The 16,293-nt window shown below is 38.0% G+C and overlaps 1 protein-coding gene across 1 annotated transcript in view; it reads left to right on the top strand.

The window, feature by feature from the left end:
* The first annotated feature begins 463 nt into the window (after nt 1–463).
* Nucleotides 464–16,293, top strand: part of LRP1B (LDL receptor related protein 1B) — a 1,070,902-nt gene continuing 1,055,072 nt past the window's right edge. The window contains exons 1-2 of the mRNA XM_065413676.1: nt 464–503; nt 1,426–1,548. Coding sequence (XP_065269748.1) covers nt 464–503; nt 1,426–1,548 — 163 coding nt within the window. The remainder of the gene's footprint in view (nt 504–1,425; nt 1,549–16,293) is intronic.

Genomic DNA, 16,293 nt, shown 5'->3' with positions numbered 1-16,293 from the left:
ACCATTAACACACATAACTAAGAATGGACACATAACCACCGATGGGCTCCTTGATAATTAGAAGCCTTTAATCACATGCTGTAGCAAAACAGATCTCATGTAAGAGCCAGTCAGTTTCAGTCACTCAGAACAGCTATATATAAAAACAATGAAATGTAATAACAATTGGAAATCATAGCAACATCTATTAGCTTTCACTATGAACTGAGCTGATGTACTGATCTAGCAATGGAACGAGGGAGCAGGAGCCCTAAATCTCCTCATAATTATACCAATTTTACACTGTTGCAATACCAGTGACTTTAATAGAGTTATTTCTGGTCTTCAATGGTGTAACTGAGAGAAGAATTAGACGGGCTCTGTCCACTAATCTGCAGTGTGACCTTGGGAAAGGCACTGCTGCAATTTGCACATCAGTAAAATGAATAGTATTTACTGCACAGAGGTGTTGTAGGTTCAATTAATGATTACCTACTCCTGCATTATTTCAACCCGAAACTTCAGTAAGGCAGGAATTGTTGATTGAAGCCAGCAGGTGTTTTTGGTGTGCAACACATGCAGTGTTGGTCCCTTATGGCCAGTGTTTTAAACTCAGTTTACAATTTTACAGCCATGATCAGCAAAATTACTGTTAAAAAAAAAACATCTATCTGGTTTGCAAAAATAATTAAGTGGTTAAATACTAGCATTTGTGCCTGCAAACAATTAAGGCCTTTTTTTTTTTAAAGTGGGCCTTTAGTGTTTTTAAAGCACTGTAGAAACCATTAGTATTAATATTAGTAATACTTCTTTGAGTATTATTATTTTTTAACATGAGATGTGGTTTTGAGTTTAATGTCATCTGAGTAAACTCAGTATAAAAAAAATAGTTAAAACTATGAGAGCAGGGTCTTTGGCTATCACAGAAGACCTTTCCTGGAAAAAGCTTTTGATTTGGGTGCACAATTTGTTAAAGCTCTTTGAGAACAAAATAAGGAAATCATATCGTCACTGAGTCCTTTCCTGCAAATAGACATTTCTGACAATAACCAGCCATTTCATGCAGGCAGATATTATAGACATAAAGCTTGTTGGATTCCATATAATGACCAAGATGATCTCATGATGATATGCTTGAAACTAAAAATTAGCAAAAAAAATATGAAACTTCTATCTTATTTTTATAGGGACAGATTATGTTATCTTTACTCATGTCTGGGTGTACCTTAATCTCTTAATTTACTTCAGTAGGATTTTGCAGAGGGTGATGCACTGCTCAGTCTAAATCATCATAATCTGGCTGTTAAAGATCTTGTTCAGCTTTCAACTCATAGTCATGTTCTTTTGTGTATTTGCTTTAATTTCCTATTTAATGATCATACCATTTTGTCTCTTTATTTTCACTCATCTGTTAATCATTCCATGTAAAAACATTTTCCTTTTCAGAAGAACAGCTGTGTGACATAGGAGAGTTTCTTTGCGATGATCATGTGACTTGTGTGTCTCAAAATTGGCTATGTGATGGAGAACCCGACTGTCCAGATGATTCAGATGAGTCTTTAGATACCTGTAAGTAAAAAGTACCGCATGTTATCCTTATTTCCCTTTGAAGTGTACAGATAGCTGTACTGTATGGTCATAAGAGTGGATTTTGGTTTTAAAAAAACCCATCCCAAGTGAATCTTTGTACCATGAGGAATAGGTTACACTCAATATGCAGGTGTGAGATGAAAGAACTGGAAGGTGTTTTGTTCATCTGTCATTTTATATTGAACACTATCATCAGAGCATATGTTCCATATTCTCTTACTGATTTAGTAGAATAGCTATAGTAGGCAGAAGCAATGGCAGACAAAGGAAGAAAAATAAGATTTCTTCAAAAAAGGGGGAAAAAAATTATAGTGCAACACAATGTCAGAGAGAGGAGCACTGAGACCTCAAAGGAGGAAAAGGAAGATGGGAAGGCAAAACATGGAATAGTGTAATAAGACAAAAGAGGCAAAGTATTTAAAAACATCAGGGAAAGATTTAAAAGAACATGCTTAATCTTAATAAAAAAAAATATTTTCTCTGTGACTGAGAGCGGCTGGAGACCAGAGCAGAACCCTTGCAGGCTTCTCAGATTTCTGGACTACTGATGAAGTGATATTAAATCTTAATGTTCCCTTGTTTCCTACATTATGAGGAAAATGAGGGAACTTCCTGGTCTATGTCCCCATGATAATCAGCTCATGTAAGAGAGGATACTGACAAAATGCACTGTTCTTTTTAGTGCAATATAAAAAGCTAGAGATTTGCTTTACCTGCTAAAGGTACAGAAAGTACCATGTATTAAATCAAATTAGGGACTATAATCCTAGTTTTTAAAATCTTGGACAGGGAATCTACACATGCAGGTTTGCTATCTGACACTGGACAGGCTACTTAACCTTCATGCGCTACAGTTTACTGATCTGTAAAATAGGTATAATAGTTAATTTCTGAGGTTGTTGTGAGGGTTCACTGAGTAATGGTTTGTAAAGCACTTTGAATCCTCAAGAGAAAAAAGCTGCGTATAAGTATGAAATATTTTTTCATAATTAGCTGTGACATGTTCCCTTCCCAATGCATCTTTTTTCATTTAAAGCTATGGTTCTTTGGCTGTATTTTAAACATAATTTTGTACTCACAAGGGAATATCAATTGCGGAAATGGGCTACAAAAATGACATGCACTAAATAATTCTTTAAAATTTTCCAGTAAAAAGACCTCATGGTTTGGCAGTAAGAGATCAGTCTGGGTGACAGGCACCAAACATATTATGTTAGCAGTGTTGCCTCCTTCTCTCTATTTTATTCACCTGCTGAGGACATCTTCCCTATAGATTTGTTCCCAAATCGTGGTATTAGTATTAATGGGTCCTCATTTTTCTGTTGAGCATAGTTTGGCATTTTGAAATGGAGTGCCTTGCTCCTTCACGCTGTCCATGCCAAACTCATTCTACTGCATATAAATGTGCATAAATCCCTACTTACTTCTGTTTCCTGACAGTAATTGGCATCAGGAGAAAATCACTCAACTGGTAATAACCGCACATCATTTCTTCTCTTGGGCCCAATCCTCAGCTGATATAAATCGTCATAGCTTTATTGAAGTCAATGGAGCTACAACAATTTACACCGGTTGAGGATTAAACCCTTTCTGTTTCATTAGCATCTTGAAATTTGAAACAGAATTTTTCCTGTTCTTTGCCTGAACCTACTCTGTACTTGATCATGATTTTCTGCTTAGCTGATGCACATAAAGAGAAACATCTTTAAAAAGGCCGTGTGAGCCATCTCCAAATTCTCAGTGCAAATATCAGTGCTTAAAATGAAATATTTGGGTTGGTTAAACTAGAGTACACTCCAAGAGGTTTCCACAAAATATAACCTTATCTATACATATAACATCATAGTTCACTTTTCTAAATAGAACTTATATTGTGGTGTTTGTTTAAGACATAATAAATCTACATACCAGATGTTTATGAAGCATATGAGGACTTGAGGGATGGGTAATAAGGATACAAAGCATTTCACTTTGAGTGCACCAGATCACACATTCTTCTGTTCGGTTGTGGCTGAAAGTTGTTACCATTTGGCAGATCTTTAGTGACTTATGCAAGATGAGTTGGTAGAATCAGACAGATACCACTAAAAATTGATACCGACTAGTCCTCTTGTTAGCAAATTCAATAAGGGATCTAGGATTAAATAGGAATGGAGAACCAACTATGTACTCTCTCATTTAATGCTTAAACCAGCACCTGTTGACTTCATTTGGTGTTGGATCAGGACCAGTGTTTTCCCCAGAAATTGAAATTAGAGGGGATGTTCCAATTTAAAGGAGGGGTTGGAAAATGACTAAATTGGCAACAGTGGGATGAAACTAGCTGACCACTGGAAGGTGGGGAGAAGGGAGTTCAGGAGGGGGGCCCTCCATAACAATAGCAAAGGAATGTGACAGAGCTGCCCTGTCACTGCCTAAGCTGTTCCCAGTCTGTGGATATGGGGCTTTCATCACCAAGCTCTCAGTTTGGTACTTTTCACTAGTGCTAAATGTACTCACAAATAGTTTCAAAAAAGCAAAATCAGATGCTTAGAGCAAATCCCCTTTTACCCTGTTGTGTTATTTTAGCAATGATTATTCTGTTCCCAGAAGAGCTGTTGCTCTGTATAGTACAAAAAAAAAAAAAAAAAAAAAAGCTGGTCCAGTAATTCATAATGAATAATTTATTGAACAAATTTTGTTTCTTATCTGTTAGTGAATTGTCCATGAGAGAATTGTATTTTTTCTAATATATTCTTTCTTTGAAATTATTAACCAAATAATTTCTGCAACTATTTTGGGGCTGTTGAAGGCAATGGATTGATATCAATCTACTTCAGCCCATTGCATGTTTCTCTTTTACTGATAGATGGACTTAAGCCATTACATCAAGATTCTGGTGTGAATGCCCACAGAATTTTTGAAATATTTGCTTAAAATTCATTGTTACCACAAACATTCTTGTCTATAAACTCGTTTGCTGGACTATTTGTAGGAAGTAAATCTGGTTGAAGAAAATGAATTTTAAAAAATCAGGTCAATACACATTAAAGGTTTTCTGCCACATTTGTCCAGCCCTACAAATGACCTTGAGTAATAATGTCTAAATATGACAAAAGCTATGCTGTCACCTGTTTGAAGCATGTAGTAAGAATACAGAACCCCAGCAACACGGAGCACATATGTGTCCAGTTTTAGTATATTTGTCACCTGATAACTGTATAATATTTGTATGTATTAGCCTCTGATAACTGTATATATTTGCCTCTCTGAGCAGTTGCTGCCTGATTTGAGATGGAAAATTCACTAATTATGTCTTGAAATGCCAACTCCCTGTACAATGTTATCATTTCCAGCCACAGATTTATGTCCAGCTTGTCCTGTTCACTTGTTGGGTCTCTGCCCAAAATACTCCTCATACATAGAAGACGTGCATCCACCAACAAGTGCCAATGGCTTTCCAAACCAAATCCAGAGACTTAGATTATGCATCCTATTTCAGGATATTATTTTTTTCTCAGTGATAGTGTCAAAGATACAAAACACTGACATCCAAATGACAAATGTCTTTTACCATTTAGACACTTTTTATGTTAGAAACTTCAGGATTTATTTCTGGCTTGCTTGCACATCTCTCTTTCTCTCTCTCTTTCCTCATTCTCAGACTCCTTTCTGCCAAAGAGCACCATGGTGAGGAGGGGAAAAAAAGAAATGGAATAGAACCTGATTTCTCTGTAAAACTGCAGGCATCAGGTTCGAAAACAAAACACCCTTCTCCCTCACAAAATTGTTCAGGCAGCTCAGCAGTAGTTCCAGCATAGGGCACTGTCATCCTCAGGACTCACAGCTGTCCTCTGGCCATGAGGTGGGGGCCTTCACTCCTAAAATGTGGTGTGCAAAGGGGGATTGACGTATGGTGCAAGATACACAGAACTCTCTCAGCATGTGGCTGCAGACTTTGTTACCTGTCAGAACTGGCCCTGACTCCAAGCATTGTTCTTACTTCATGAATATCTTATAGAGCCAAATACACAGTACAGTATCTATACTTGTTTTTCTGACAATGTGCAATAACTCTGCAATTTTCAATCCATTGTCTTAGCAGCATAAACATTTAGGAGAACAATTTCATTTATCCCAGCAGAACACAAAGCAGAATCATAGTAGGCCTGAGACAGACAGACTGTACAGACAGTCTTCCTACCTTTCACATTCTTTATAGTTTGTTATGCCTTCTCTTCTACCCTAGCATTGTAGATCTTCTTTAAATGACATCGGAATCACTTTCACTAGAAAACAACCAGCTCCATCCACTTTATTTGGGGTGAACAGGTCCTGGTGAGTTAGGATATTGTAAGGATCCAGACTATGTGGTAAACTGCCTGTAGTTCTGTCCCAAAGTACTACTTGATCTTTTTAAGATCCATTATCTCATGAAAAAGGAGGCAGAAATACATCAATATGCCATTGCATGTAAACCCAATTCCATCTTTTCAATAATATGTAGCAATATTGGCTCTTGAGATATCATATTTCAAAATAGCATCATTTGCCTTTTCTCCATGCTTCAGTTCTGATTTGATTTTGGTGGCCCCATCACTAGAATTTGGCGTACTTGAACCTATACTATGTATCTTCTAAGAGTTGGTTAAAACAGTAATTTCTCTAGGATCTTGAGAGTGTATTAGCTTCTAAAATCCATCCTGAAATTGAAGTTTGTGAGGGGGGCAAGAGTTAGCTAATTTTAAAGATTGAATCTCACCTAATTTACTAAATTAGCCTTTTCAATACATTTGTTGTTATTGGAGGTTAAATAAGTGAGGCTTCTCAGTAGTGTCACAAAGCTTAAAGTAATATCAATATTGTACCTAATTTGGACTCTTTCTCCCAGCAAAAGTTAAGAAGCTATTTGAGTTTTTGCTGCTGCTGAGGTCCTAAACTATAATGGTGAGAATTTCAAAAATCACCAAGTGACTTAAGAGACAAAATTCCATTGAAAGTCCCATTGACCTCCTAAGTCACTTAATGAGCTTTTGAAAATACCACACTAAATTAAAAAAAAAGGTTCTGTTTCCAATTCACGATGAGCTACCATATAACTGCCCAGTGAAGGTAAGAGGAGAAAATATTGGACATATCAGGTGATGAAAAAATAGCCTTATATTTTCTTCCCTTAACATCACAGTGTTGTGTAGCTACTCTTGAATGAAGAAACTTATAACATTAAGGAACTATTTATGGCTGTAGTTTAGCAGGGTACTTAAGCACATGCATAACTTTAAATACATAAGTAGTCCTTCATTTGACATTTGATGTCAGCTGTATTGTATTTAAACAGTCTCTCTGACATTAGTAGGAAAAGAACCACAATGGAGTGTCAAATATGAACATTTAGTTAAATTTTATGAAATTGCTGATAGTCTATGGAACATTCAATAACAAAAAGAATGAAAAGAATAATTTAGTATTAGTACCACACTGTAATGTTTGCTTATTTGCCAGTGCAGGGAAAGGCTTTTGGCAGACTAGGACAAGTGCTTTGAGGAACAATGAACTTTTCCAAGGCTTGGTCTGCCCTAGCAATTTATGTGAGTATAACTATGTCGCTCAGGGATGCAGAAACACAGTTATACCGACCTAACTCCTAGACAGCACTGTGTCGATGGGAGGGTTTCTTCTGTTGACATAGCTACTGCCTCTCGGGGAGGTGAAGTACCTATGCTGATGAAAGAAGCCATCCCGTTGGCATAGGTAGCATCTTCAATGAAGTGCTACAGTGGCACAGCTGCAGCATTTTAAGTGTAGACCAGCCCTAAGTACTGGTCCTGTTACACTATCAGAAAGACAATATGCTTCATTCCTGAGCTCCAACAGCAGCAGAGGTAGAAGAGGACGTCTGTTTGCTAATATTAGAGACAACTTCGCATTTCAATCTTTCCTAAAGATGTTAAACTGTTTTTTAGACACAGGCATGTTCTTGCATTAGTGAAACAGCTCTCATTGGAAAACTTAAGTGGTGTATTGGCTTCCTGTCTAAGTGGCACATCAGAAAAGGTAGCTGATCTCTTTTTCTTCTAACTTGTCGGAAACTGTTACATCAGCTGTAAAGGCGGGAGGAATCCAGACATTACTGCTGTCACCACTTGTTTCGCAGTGTGCTGCAATATAAGTTTTGGAATTAAATATCTCAATTTTGAATAATATAATTTAGTCATGATCGAAAGAAAATGACAAGTAAGTTGTGGTCAGGTAAGCAACATTAATTTTCTATGATAGGGAAATCACATGGGTTCCAACATAAAAATCCTATCTGAACAAAAAAACAACAACAAAAACAAAAACGTGCTGGAGAGTCTGTCTTTACTTTTGCACAGTTTTATTTTTAAACTTCTTTGTTTCTAAAACCTACTTTATAATAGTTTTTTCTTACTTTATTGGGTATAACAAGTGACTTTTGTTTGTTCCTTTTTACACATTCTGGGACTTGAGCACAACTTCAGTGATGCTTTATTGAGAAAAATACATAAGTAAACACCATAATTAACTGTAGATCTGCACATACTATCTTTAATCATAGGGAAGTATCAAATTTTAAAGATAAATCTGTGCATCCACTGGGCAAGTTATATTATTCTGTCCGCTATGTACTAACTGATAAATCCAGTCTCTGGTTGTGTCAGCAAAAGTAGTTGGGTGAAGATTCAAAGGACATTTTGAAAATCTGCATATGATTTAGGCCATGTTTACAACATCATTTGCTATTATTAATTATACATGTAGATATATAAACAGGTCTTTAAAATGTTCAGCTGAGAGACATCAGTATACTGGATTGGTTAAACATGTATTAAGAGGTGACAGGGTCTCAGCAGGTTGGCTCATTAATCATAATTCACCACTTGCAGATGTACAGCAGAGAATCCGTCCCCCATTTCAGCCTTACTGAAACCAAATGGCACCCTAAAAGGGGTATGGCAAAAGCTAAATTTATTTATGTTTGTGAAACATTTTGAGATCATTACATGAAATGCACTCTGCATAAAATTCAGCTCTTCTCTGTGGGGACACCAGTAGGTTTATGCCCTACTTAAATCCCACAAATTTAAACACTAGATTTCTGCTGACATCCTGCATGGTGGTGGATCTTACCCAGAATGTCTTTCATGCCGTGATTGCAAAGTGCTTTATAAACATGCATAAGTGAAGCTTTGCCACATCTCACTGGACAAGATAAGAGCTATAAGAGATCATCCCTTCCACCACTTTAGTCTATCCACTCAGCTCTAACACAATACAGTCCAGGTTTATGCAGCTCTGGCTTCTGTAGTTCATCAGATACATGTATCCCCTAGAACTTATCAGTCATGAGAGTAAAAAATGAAGCAGAATATGGCCATGGGGAACATCAGCTTTTCTTCTTTTTTGGATGATTATCTTGTACATATGTTTTTTTAGAGCAGATTTTGAGCATGGGGGGAGGGAGAGATCATAATTTAAATGAATGCTTTTGACAGTGGTCCTCTTACTACAGTACCTAACTACAGTACAAGGGCAGAATGCGGCCCCTGGAGAATGGTGGCAAATACCAAAATTTCAGAATCAATTAAATAACTTTATGGATTAATTGCTTGCTAAATTGACTTCTCTTACACTGAAGTGGTTGTAAATTTAGACACTCAAAAAGCATTTAACCTGATATATACTTGTACATCTGTTGTTTTTTTTTAAATGAGCAAATCAATCTTTTGGAAAACTTATAAAAATAATTCATACCTAGACTGAGCCTTTGTCATATTTTTAGCCCAAAGCAATTTTATTTTCATGACTAAGCTATAAATCACCAAACAACAAGATTTGTGATGGAAATGCTGGCATAATCTGAACTCTAGCCGTGCTGCCGCGCATTAGGACATGTTTCTTCCATTCTTGTCCACAATATGCCTCCACCAAGATGCTAGTGAAAAGTTCATTTAGCTCAATGGTCAGGTTCTCTTCCTATCTAAACTTTCTGCTCTATTTCCCCAACCCTTTATTTCCTTCACCTTTGTTTCATCGATGAACTGAAGGGGCTCATGCTATCCCCTAGTTATTAGACATTGGTAAGGGCAGAGAACAGAGCAGAGCAGGGTGAATACGGGTGGCAGCACAGCAAAAGGCATTCCCCTCTCTAACATTCTGGAGACCTCCTCCAATACATATAGGAGGAGTTAGTCTCTTGAAGAAATTAGGAGATGCACAGGAATAGAGCTGTCCCTGAAAAAAGTGCATGTCTTCCCCGGACAGCCTTAGAAAACAAATTGAGAGGCTCTTGGGACCCCCATTAGTTTTTGGAGGCTCATGATTTGCTCACCGATGCCTACCTTTCAGGGAACCAACCAACCAACCAACCAATCTTCCTCTGCCCCCCCCAAGCTTTAAAATATTTGTTTGTCACTGATTAAGCTTTAATTGAACCACCAGCCATGCAATAAACCTATTTTATTTTAACTTTTTTTCTTCTAAATTAATTAGATTTCAAGTCCTTTTAAGTTTTAAGTTTATCCTAAAGAATCATCTTGATTAAATTCTCCATATAGAATCATAGACATGTAGGGCTGGGAGAGACCTTGAGAAGTCCCTGTGGAGAATTGGTCTAAACTCAACAAGATTAATTTCAATAAAGACAAGTGCAAAGTACTACACTTTGAAAACAATCAAATGTACAACTTGTTCTTGAATCCCCATCAGTGGAGGTTTTTCACAACCTCCAGAGCCTATAGTTAGCATCTAACCTAACTCTCCTTTCTGCTGATTAGTACTTGTCCTTTCTCCAGTAGACATGGATAATTATTGATCACAGTCCTCTTTATAGAACCCCTTAACATATTTGAAAACTGTTATCCGGTTCCCCCTCAGTCTTCTGTTCTCAAGACTAAACATGTCCAGTTTTTTAACCTTTCCTCAGAGAGCAGGCTTTCTAAATCTTTTATCATTTTCTCTCTCTCCTCTCTCTAGTTTGTCCACATCTTTCTTAAAATGTGGTGCCCAGAGCTGGACACATTACTCCAGCTGAGGCCTCACCAGTTCTGAGTAGAATTATCTGCCATGTTTTACATATGACATTCCTGTCAATACATCACCAGAATATTAGCCTCTTTCACAACTGTGTCACACTGTTGACTCATTCAATTTGTGATCCATTATAACACCCGATCCCTTTGGAGCAGTACTTCCACCTAACCAGTTATTCCCCATTTTGTAGTTGTGCATTTGATTGTTTTCAAAGTGTAGTACTTTGCACTTGTCTTTATTGAAATTCATCTTGTTGAGTTCAGACCAATTCTCCAATTTTTCATGGCCATTTTGAATCCTAGCCCTATCCTCAAATGTGTGTGCAACCTCTACCATCTGCAAATTTTATAAACATATTCTCCATTCAAAAAGAACCGGAGTACTTGTGGCACCTTAGAGACTAACAAATTTATTAGAGCATAAGCTTTCGTGGGCTACAGTCCACTTCTTTGGATGCATATAGAGTGGAACATATATTGAGGAGATATATATACACACATACAGAGAGCATGAACAGGTGGGAGTTGTCTTACCAACTCTGAGAGGCCAATTAAGTAAGAGAAAAAAACTTTTGAAGTGATAATCAAGATAGCTCAGTACAGACAGTTTGATAAGAAGTGTGAGAATACTTACAAGGGGAGATAGATTCAATGTTTGTAATGGCTCAGCCATTCCCAGTCCTTATTCAATCCTGAGTTGATTGTATCTAGTTTGCATATCAATTCCAGCTCAGCAGTCTCTCGTTGGAGTCTGTTTTTGAAGTTTTTCTGTTGTAAGATAGCCACCCGTAGGTCTGTCATTGAATGGCCAGACAGATTAAAGTGTTCTCCCACTGGTTTCTGAGTATTATGATTCCTGATGTCAGATTTGGCCCGATGCCAACTCTGTCCACATATCTATTCAAGTGACATCATCATAGGACCTAATCACATCAGCCATACCATCAGGGGCTCGTTCACCTGCACATCTACCAATGTGATATATGCCATCATGTGCCAGCAATGCCCCTCTGCCATGTACATTGGCCAAACCAGACAGTCTCTACGCAAAAGAATTAATGGACACAAATCTGACATCAGGAATCATAATACTCAGAAACCAGTGGGAGAACACTTTAATCTGTCTGGCCATTCAATGACAGACCTGCGGGTGGCTATCTTACAACAGAAAAACTTCAAAAACAGACTCCAACAAGAGACTGCTGAGCTGGAATTGATATGCAAACTAGATACAATCAACCCAGGATTGAATAAGGACTGGGAATGGCTGAGCCATTACAAACATTGAATCTATCTCCCCTTGTAAGTATTCTCACACTTCTTATCAAACTGTCTGTACTGAGCTATCTTGATTATCACTTCAAAAGTTTTTTTCTCTTACTTAATTGGCCTCTCAGAGTTGGTAAGACAACTCCCACCTGTTAATGCTCTCTGTATGTGTTTATATATCTCCTCAATATATGTTCCACTCTATATGCATCCAGAGAAGTGAACTGTAGCCCACGAAAGCTTATGCTCTTATAAATTTGTTAGTCTCTAAGGTGCCACAAGTACTCCTGTTCTTTTTGCGGATACAGACTAACACGGCTGCTACTCTGAAATTCTCCATTCAGTTATTCAAGACATTTAATGACAATATTGAATACTACTAAACCCAGAACTGACCCTTGTGTGACCTCATTAGATAAGTCCTCCCAGTTTGACAACAAATCACTGATAACTATTATTTTTGAGTACAGTATCTCAACCAGTTGTGCACCCACCTTATTGTAATGTCATCTAGACCACATTTCTCTAAGGCTGATCTATGCACTGTGTTGCAATAATAATGGATAGGATTGGGTTATGCTGTGGGAGAGAGTGGGCATGCCCACCCAAATAATGCAACTGCTTCTTCTGCTTCTTCTAGTGTTCATCTCTCTCTGAAGCTAGGAATACGCTTGCTGGTTGTCAAGCAGCTGTTGCTGTGTGCGGTTCTTGCCATCTGTGTGGCTGTAACATCTGTTACATAAGGAATACTTGTGTGATTGCTAATAGTAGAGGTGATTGTCCTATATAGCCTGAATGTCTCTGTCAGTGCCTGCCTGCCCAGCCCAATCCAAAGTTTGCAGTGCTCGTACTGGAAGGGAGCTTTTTCATGCTCGTTCTTTTCTGATTCCTATGCCATGTCCATCACCGTAGTATCTGAGCCTTGAACCTCATCTCTCTTCCAACCCACCACTACCACTCCACCACACAAGGGACATTTGCTCCTTCCATACACCCTGCACCAGCCTGGGAATAACTAGTCCCTGACTCAATCACTTTCCCCCTACGCACACACACTCAAGCTGGGGGAGACCCAAACCCTTCAGGAACCAAAGGGTTTCCCATCACCAGAAGGGACTGGTTTCCTTCCTAACCAACTAGCCCATATCCAGAGTCCACAGGATGGATCTAACTGATACCATTGTTGCCGCTATAGGGAACAGTGCCTCAAGATGTATTGGGAGGAGAATGCATGCTGAGTTGAAAGGGTGGGACTATAAGGATTGAGGGATTAGGCAATTGATAGTGAGAAAAGTGTGGTACTGATGGATGCTTTGTAGTTTGAAGAGTATTGGACTAGAATTTTTTTATAAGGCAGAGTATTTTGCACAGTGAATTTAACCTGTATGACTGACTGATGTGCAATATTTTTGTGAGCGCTCCTTATTATAAATTTGGCAGCATCTCTCCTTCCCCATTTCTTCTCTTGCCTCCCTCTCCTTTCATTATTAACGTGTCCAATTTAATCTGTCCTTGGTGTTTTTTCTCTCTATTTCTATTCCTTCTGCTCTCCTCCCATTCCCCACTTCTTTCTACCTCTTCCAACCCTTCCAGTGCCTTCCTCCTACTCTGTCTGTCCCCTTTGCTTTTGCTTTGCGCTCCAGCCCTCACTTTTGCTTTCTGTCCTCCTTTTGTCACTACTTTCCCCCCCTCCATTTTAGCTTGTCATCTTCTCTCCCTTTTATTCCTCCTTCATACTCTACTCCTCTTCCTCCTAGGTTTTTCTCTCTCTCTCAGTGGTTCTTCTCTTAGCTTATTCCCTATCATCCCCACATTTTATCCTTTCCTTCTGTACACGTCCCCATTCTTACTTCCTAATTTTATCACCTCTCCCTTAACAATCATTGGTCCCTTGCTAGCCATCCCTCATTTGGGAGTATTGCAAATGGTTCTGCCCTACTGCTGGGTTTGAACAGTCTTCATCAAGAGAAGAGATTTGAGGAGACTGAGGGAGAAGATTTCAACCCAATCTAGAGGATAATCCATCCAGATTTCTCAGAATTGTGTGATAGTGGTGATTATTTAGGTGCACGCACACATTTCCTAGCAGGCACTGTTTTGGTAAAATTGCTTTTTTGGGGTGGGGGAGGAGGGATGGAGAAAACTACTGCACAACATTGTCTATTATTTAGATATTATTACAAATTTAAAACATTTTAAAAAAGTTACAATTAGGTAACACTGGCAAAGCCCTTTTGACTTTGCTGGTCCAAACTGATGATTATAGCTTTTGCAACACATGGATTTACAAAATTACAATAATCCTATAGAGTAAACTTCTTGTTGAAAGGCTGTTGCCTGAGATGATGCCACTTTACCTTGGACTCCAGTTGCACTGAAACCCATTGCAAATGCTCTTATCATAATAATGGCATGTTTGGCCTTTAGACACTGTGCTAAAAAGATGCAGTATATTTAAATAGTGGCTGGGTATTCTTTATTTGGCACTTGAAAATATGTTGAACTATAATAACTTGGTTTTCCTCTCAAAATTACTGATGAAAACCATTGTCATTCACAAGCAGGTGGCTTTCTAGAAGAAGTGTGAAATTGCTCTTTTTAAAAGCAGAGTTGTGATTTAAAATAAGGATTCAGATGTTTTATTAGCCATACAGCGCAAAGCCATTTTAGTCAGCAAAAGAGCACTTTACTATGGACTGAGAAATAATGCAAGACAAAAGCACTTATTCAGTGTATAACATATAACTATGAAAAAGTACTTAACTCGCTATATCATCAGTCTGGATTCAACTGAAATACAGTTTAGCCTTTTTAGCAAGGCAGCTGAAGTGTATCTAAAGGAAATGTAAACAGAACTTCTTTCTAAATATATCCTGTTAGGATTTAGTTCTTAATTGTTAACTTGTGGATATATGGGCCTGATCCTGAAAACCTTTACATACATTAGCACTAGTACTTAGCCATGTGTGAGTAGGTGAAATGTAGAGGTGAAATGTCACAAGGTCACAATGTTAAGGTCTACTATTGCATCCGATGAAGTGGGCTGTAGCCCACGAAAGCTTATGCTCAAATAAATTTGTTAGTCTCTAAGGTGCCACAAGTACTCCTGTTCTTTTTACAAGGTCTGCAGTCCACTTAAGACACTGTTCTAGCAGTGTATGACATGAGGGTACAGCAGTCTGCCAATGCATTGTACATTGCAGCATTGGGGCCAAACACCCAGATCCTCAAAGGTAGTTAGGAACCTAGCTCTCATTAATCTCAATGGGAGTTGGGGAGCTGGGCCTATATCCTCAAAATAGATCCTCAAAGCCTTGGGCTGGCCTTCTGCCCAATCTGAATTTAATTTTATTTGTAATGAGTAAAGTGTACACATGCAAGTAAATGTGTACAGGATTGGGCCAAAGATATGGTGTATAAATTGGCCTTACTGATTCTTTTAGCATCCTTGGCTTTCTGGATTCTTATAAGAGGTAAATCCACTTCAAATATGCTTCATAATCCAAAGAAACAGGTAACATCAACTATAAAAAGCAGATTCCTATAGTACAGTGGCATGGCTACATATATTAGTAGTGAGAAGTAACATGATGATTGTTTTACTTATTCTGTATTATAATAAAATTGGAAAATAATCAGTCTGAAGGTCCTTATCCAAAGCGCATTGAATTCAATGGGACTAGTCAGTGAAGGAGGCTAATAAGGACAGATTTGTAACTATTATGACATGTTTAAATTAATAGTAGAATTTACTAGGAGGTTGGATTTAACAAACACTGAGATTCAACAATATGTACTTCCTCCCTGAAAATAAGATAATTTACTTTAACAGATTTATTTTCACATTTGTATCTTAATCCAATAACACAGAGCTTGGCCTCTGCACCAAAATCAGTTTCTCTAGATTGTGTGTGTGCGTGCGCGCGTGTGTGCACGTGCGTGTGTGTGCGTGTGCGTTAGTTAGGTTCCTGTAGGGCCAAATCTCACTCCCCTTTCTCATGCTAGCAGTCCCACGGATTTCAAGGGGTCCACTTTGGCGAGTATAGACAGTATAATTTGCCATGTGTGTATTGACAAAATTTGATTAGTCTTACATTATTCATAAAACTTTTGTGGGGATAGGAAAATCCAACAAGCCCTCATCCCCAACACATTATTCTGGATATTGATAGAACTTATGTGACAATACAAGAAGATTCTTAAAGTGTGAAATTAAATTCATAAAGAAGATGAAACCTCTAAAATAGCTAAAACATTACCCCAAAAACAAACAGTGCAATTGATCCTACTTAATTACATGCTTAATAAGTTTATACCATTGTAAAGCACTCTGACGATGTATTAATCCATTTCATATTCGCAGACTTCCTCCTTGTTATTTGCTTTGCATCTCATCATTACCATGAACATAAAATTAGTATTCTTA

Source organism: Emys orbicularis, chromosome 11, assembly GCF_028017835.1.
Source record: "Emys orbicularis isolate rEmyOrb1 chromosome 11, rEmyOrb1.hap1, whole genome shotgun sequence".
Classification (NCBI taxonomy): domain Eukaryota; kingdom Metazoa; phylum Chordata; order Testudines; family Emydidae; genus Emys; species Emys orbicularis.
The sequence above is the reverse complement of the archived record's forward strand: the minus strand, read 5'-3'. Positions and strand labels throughout refer to the sequence as shown.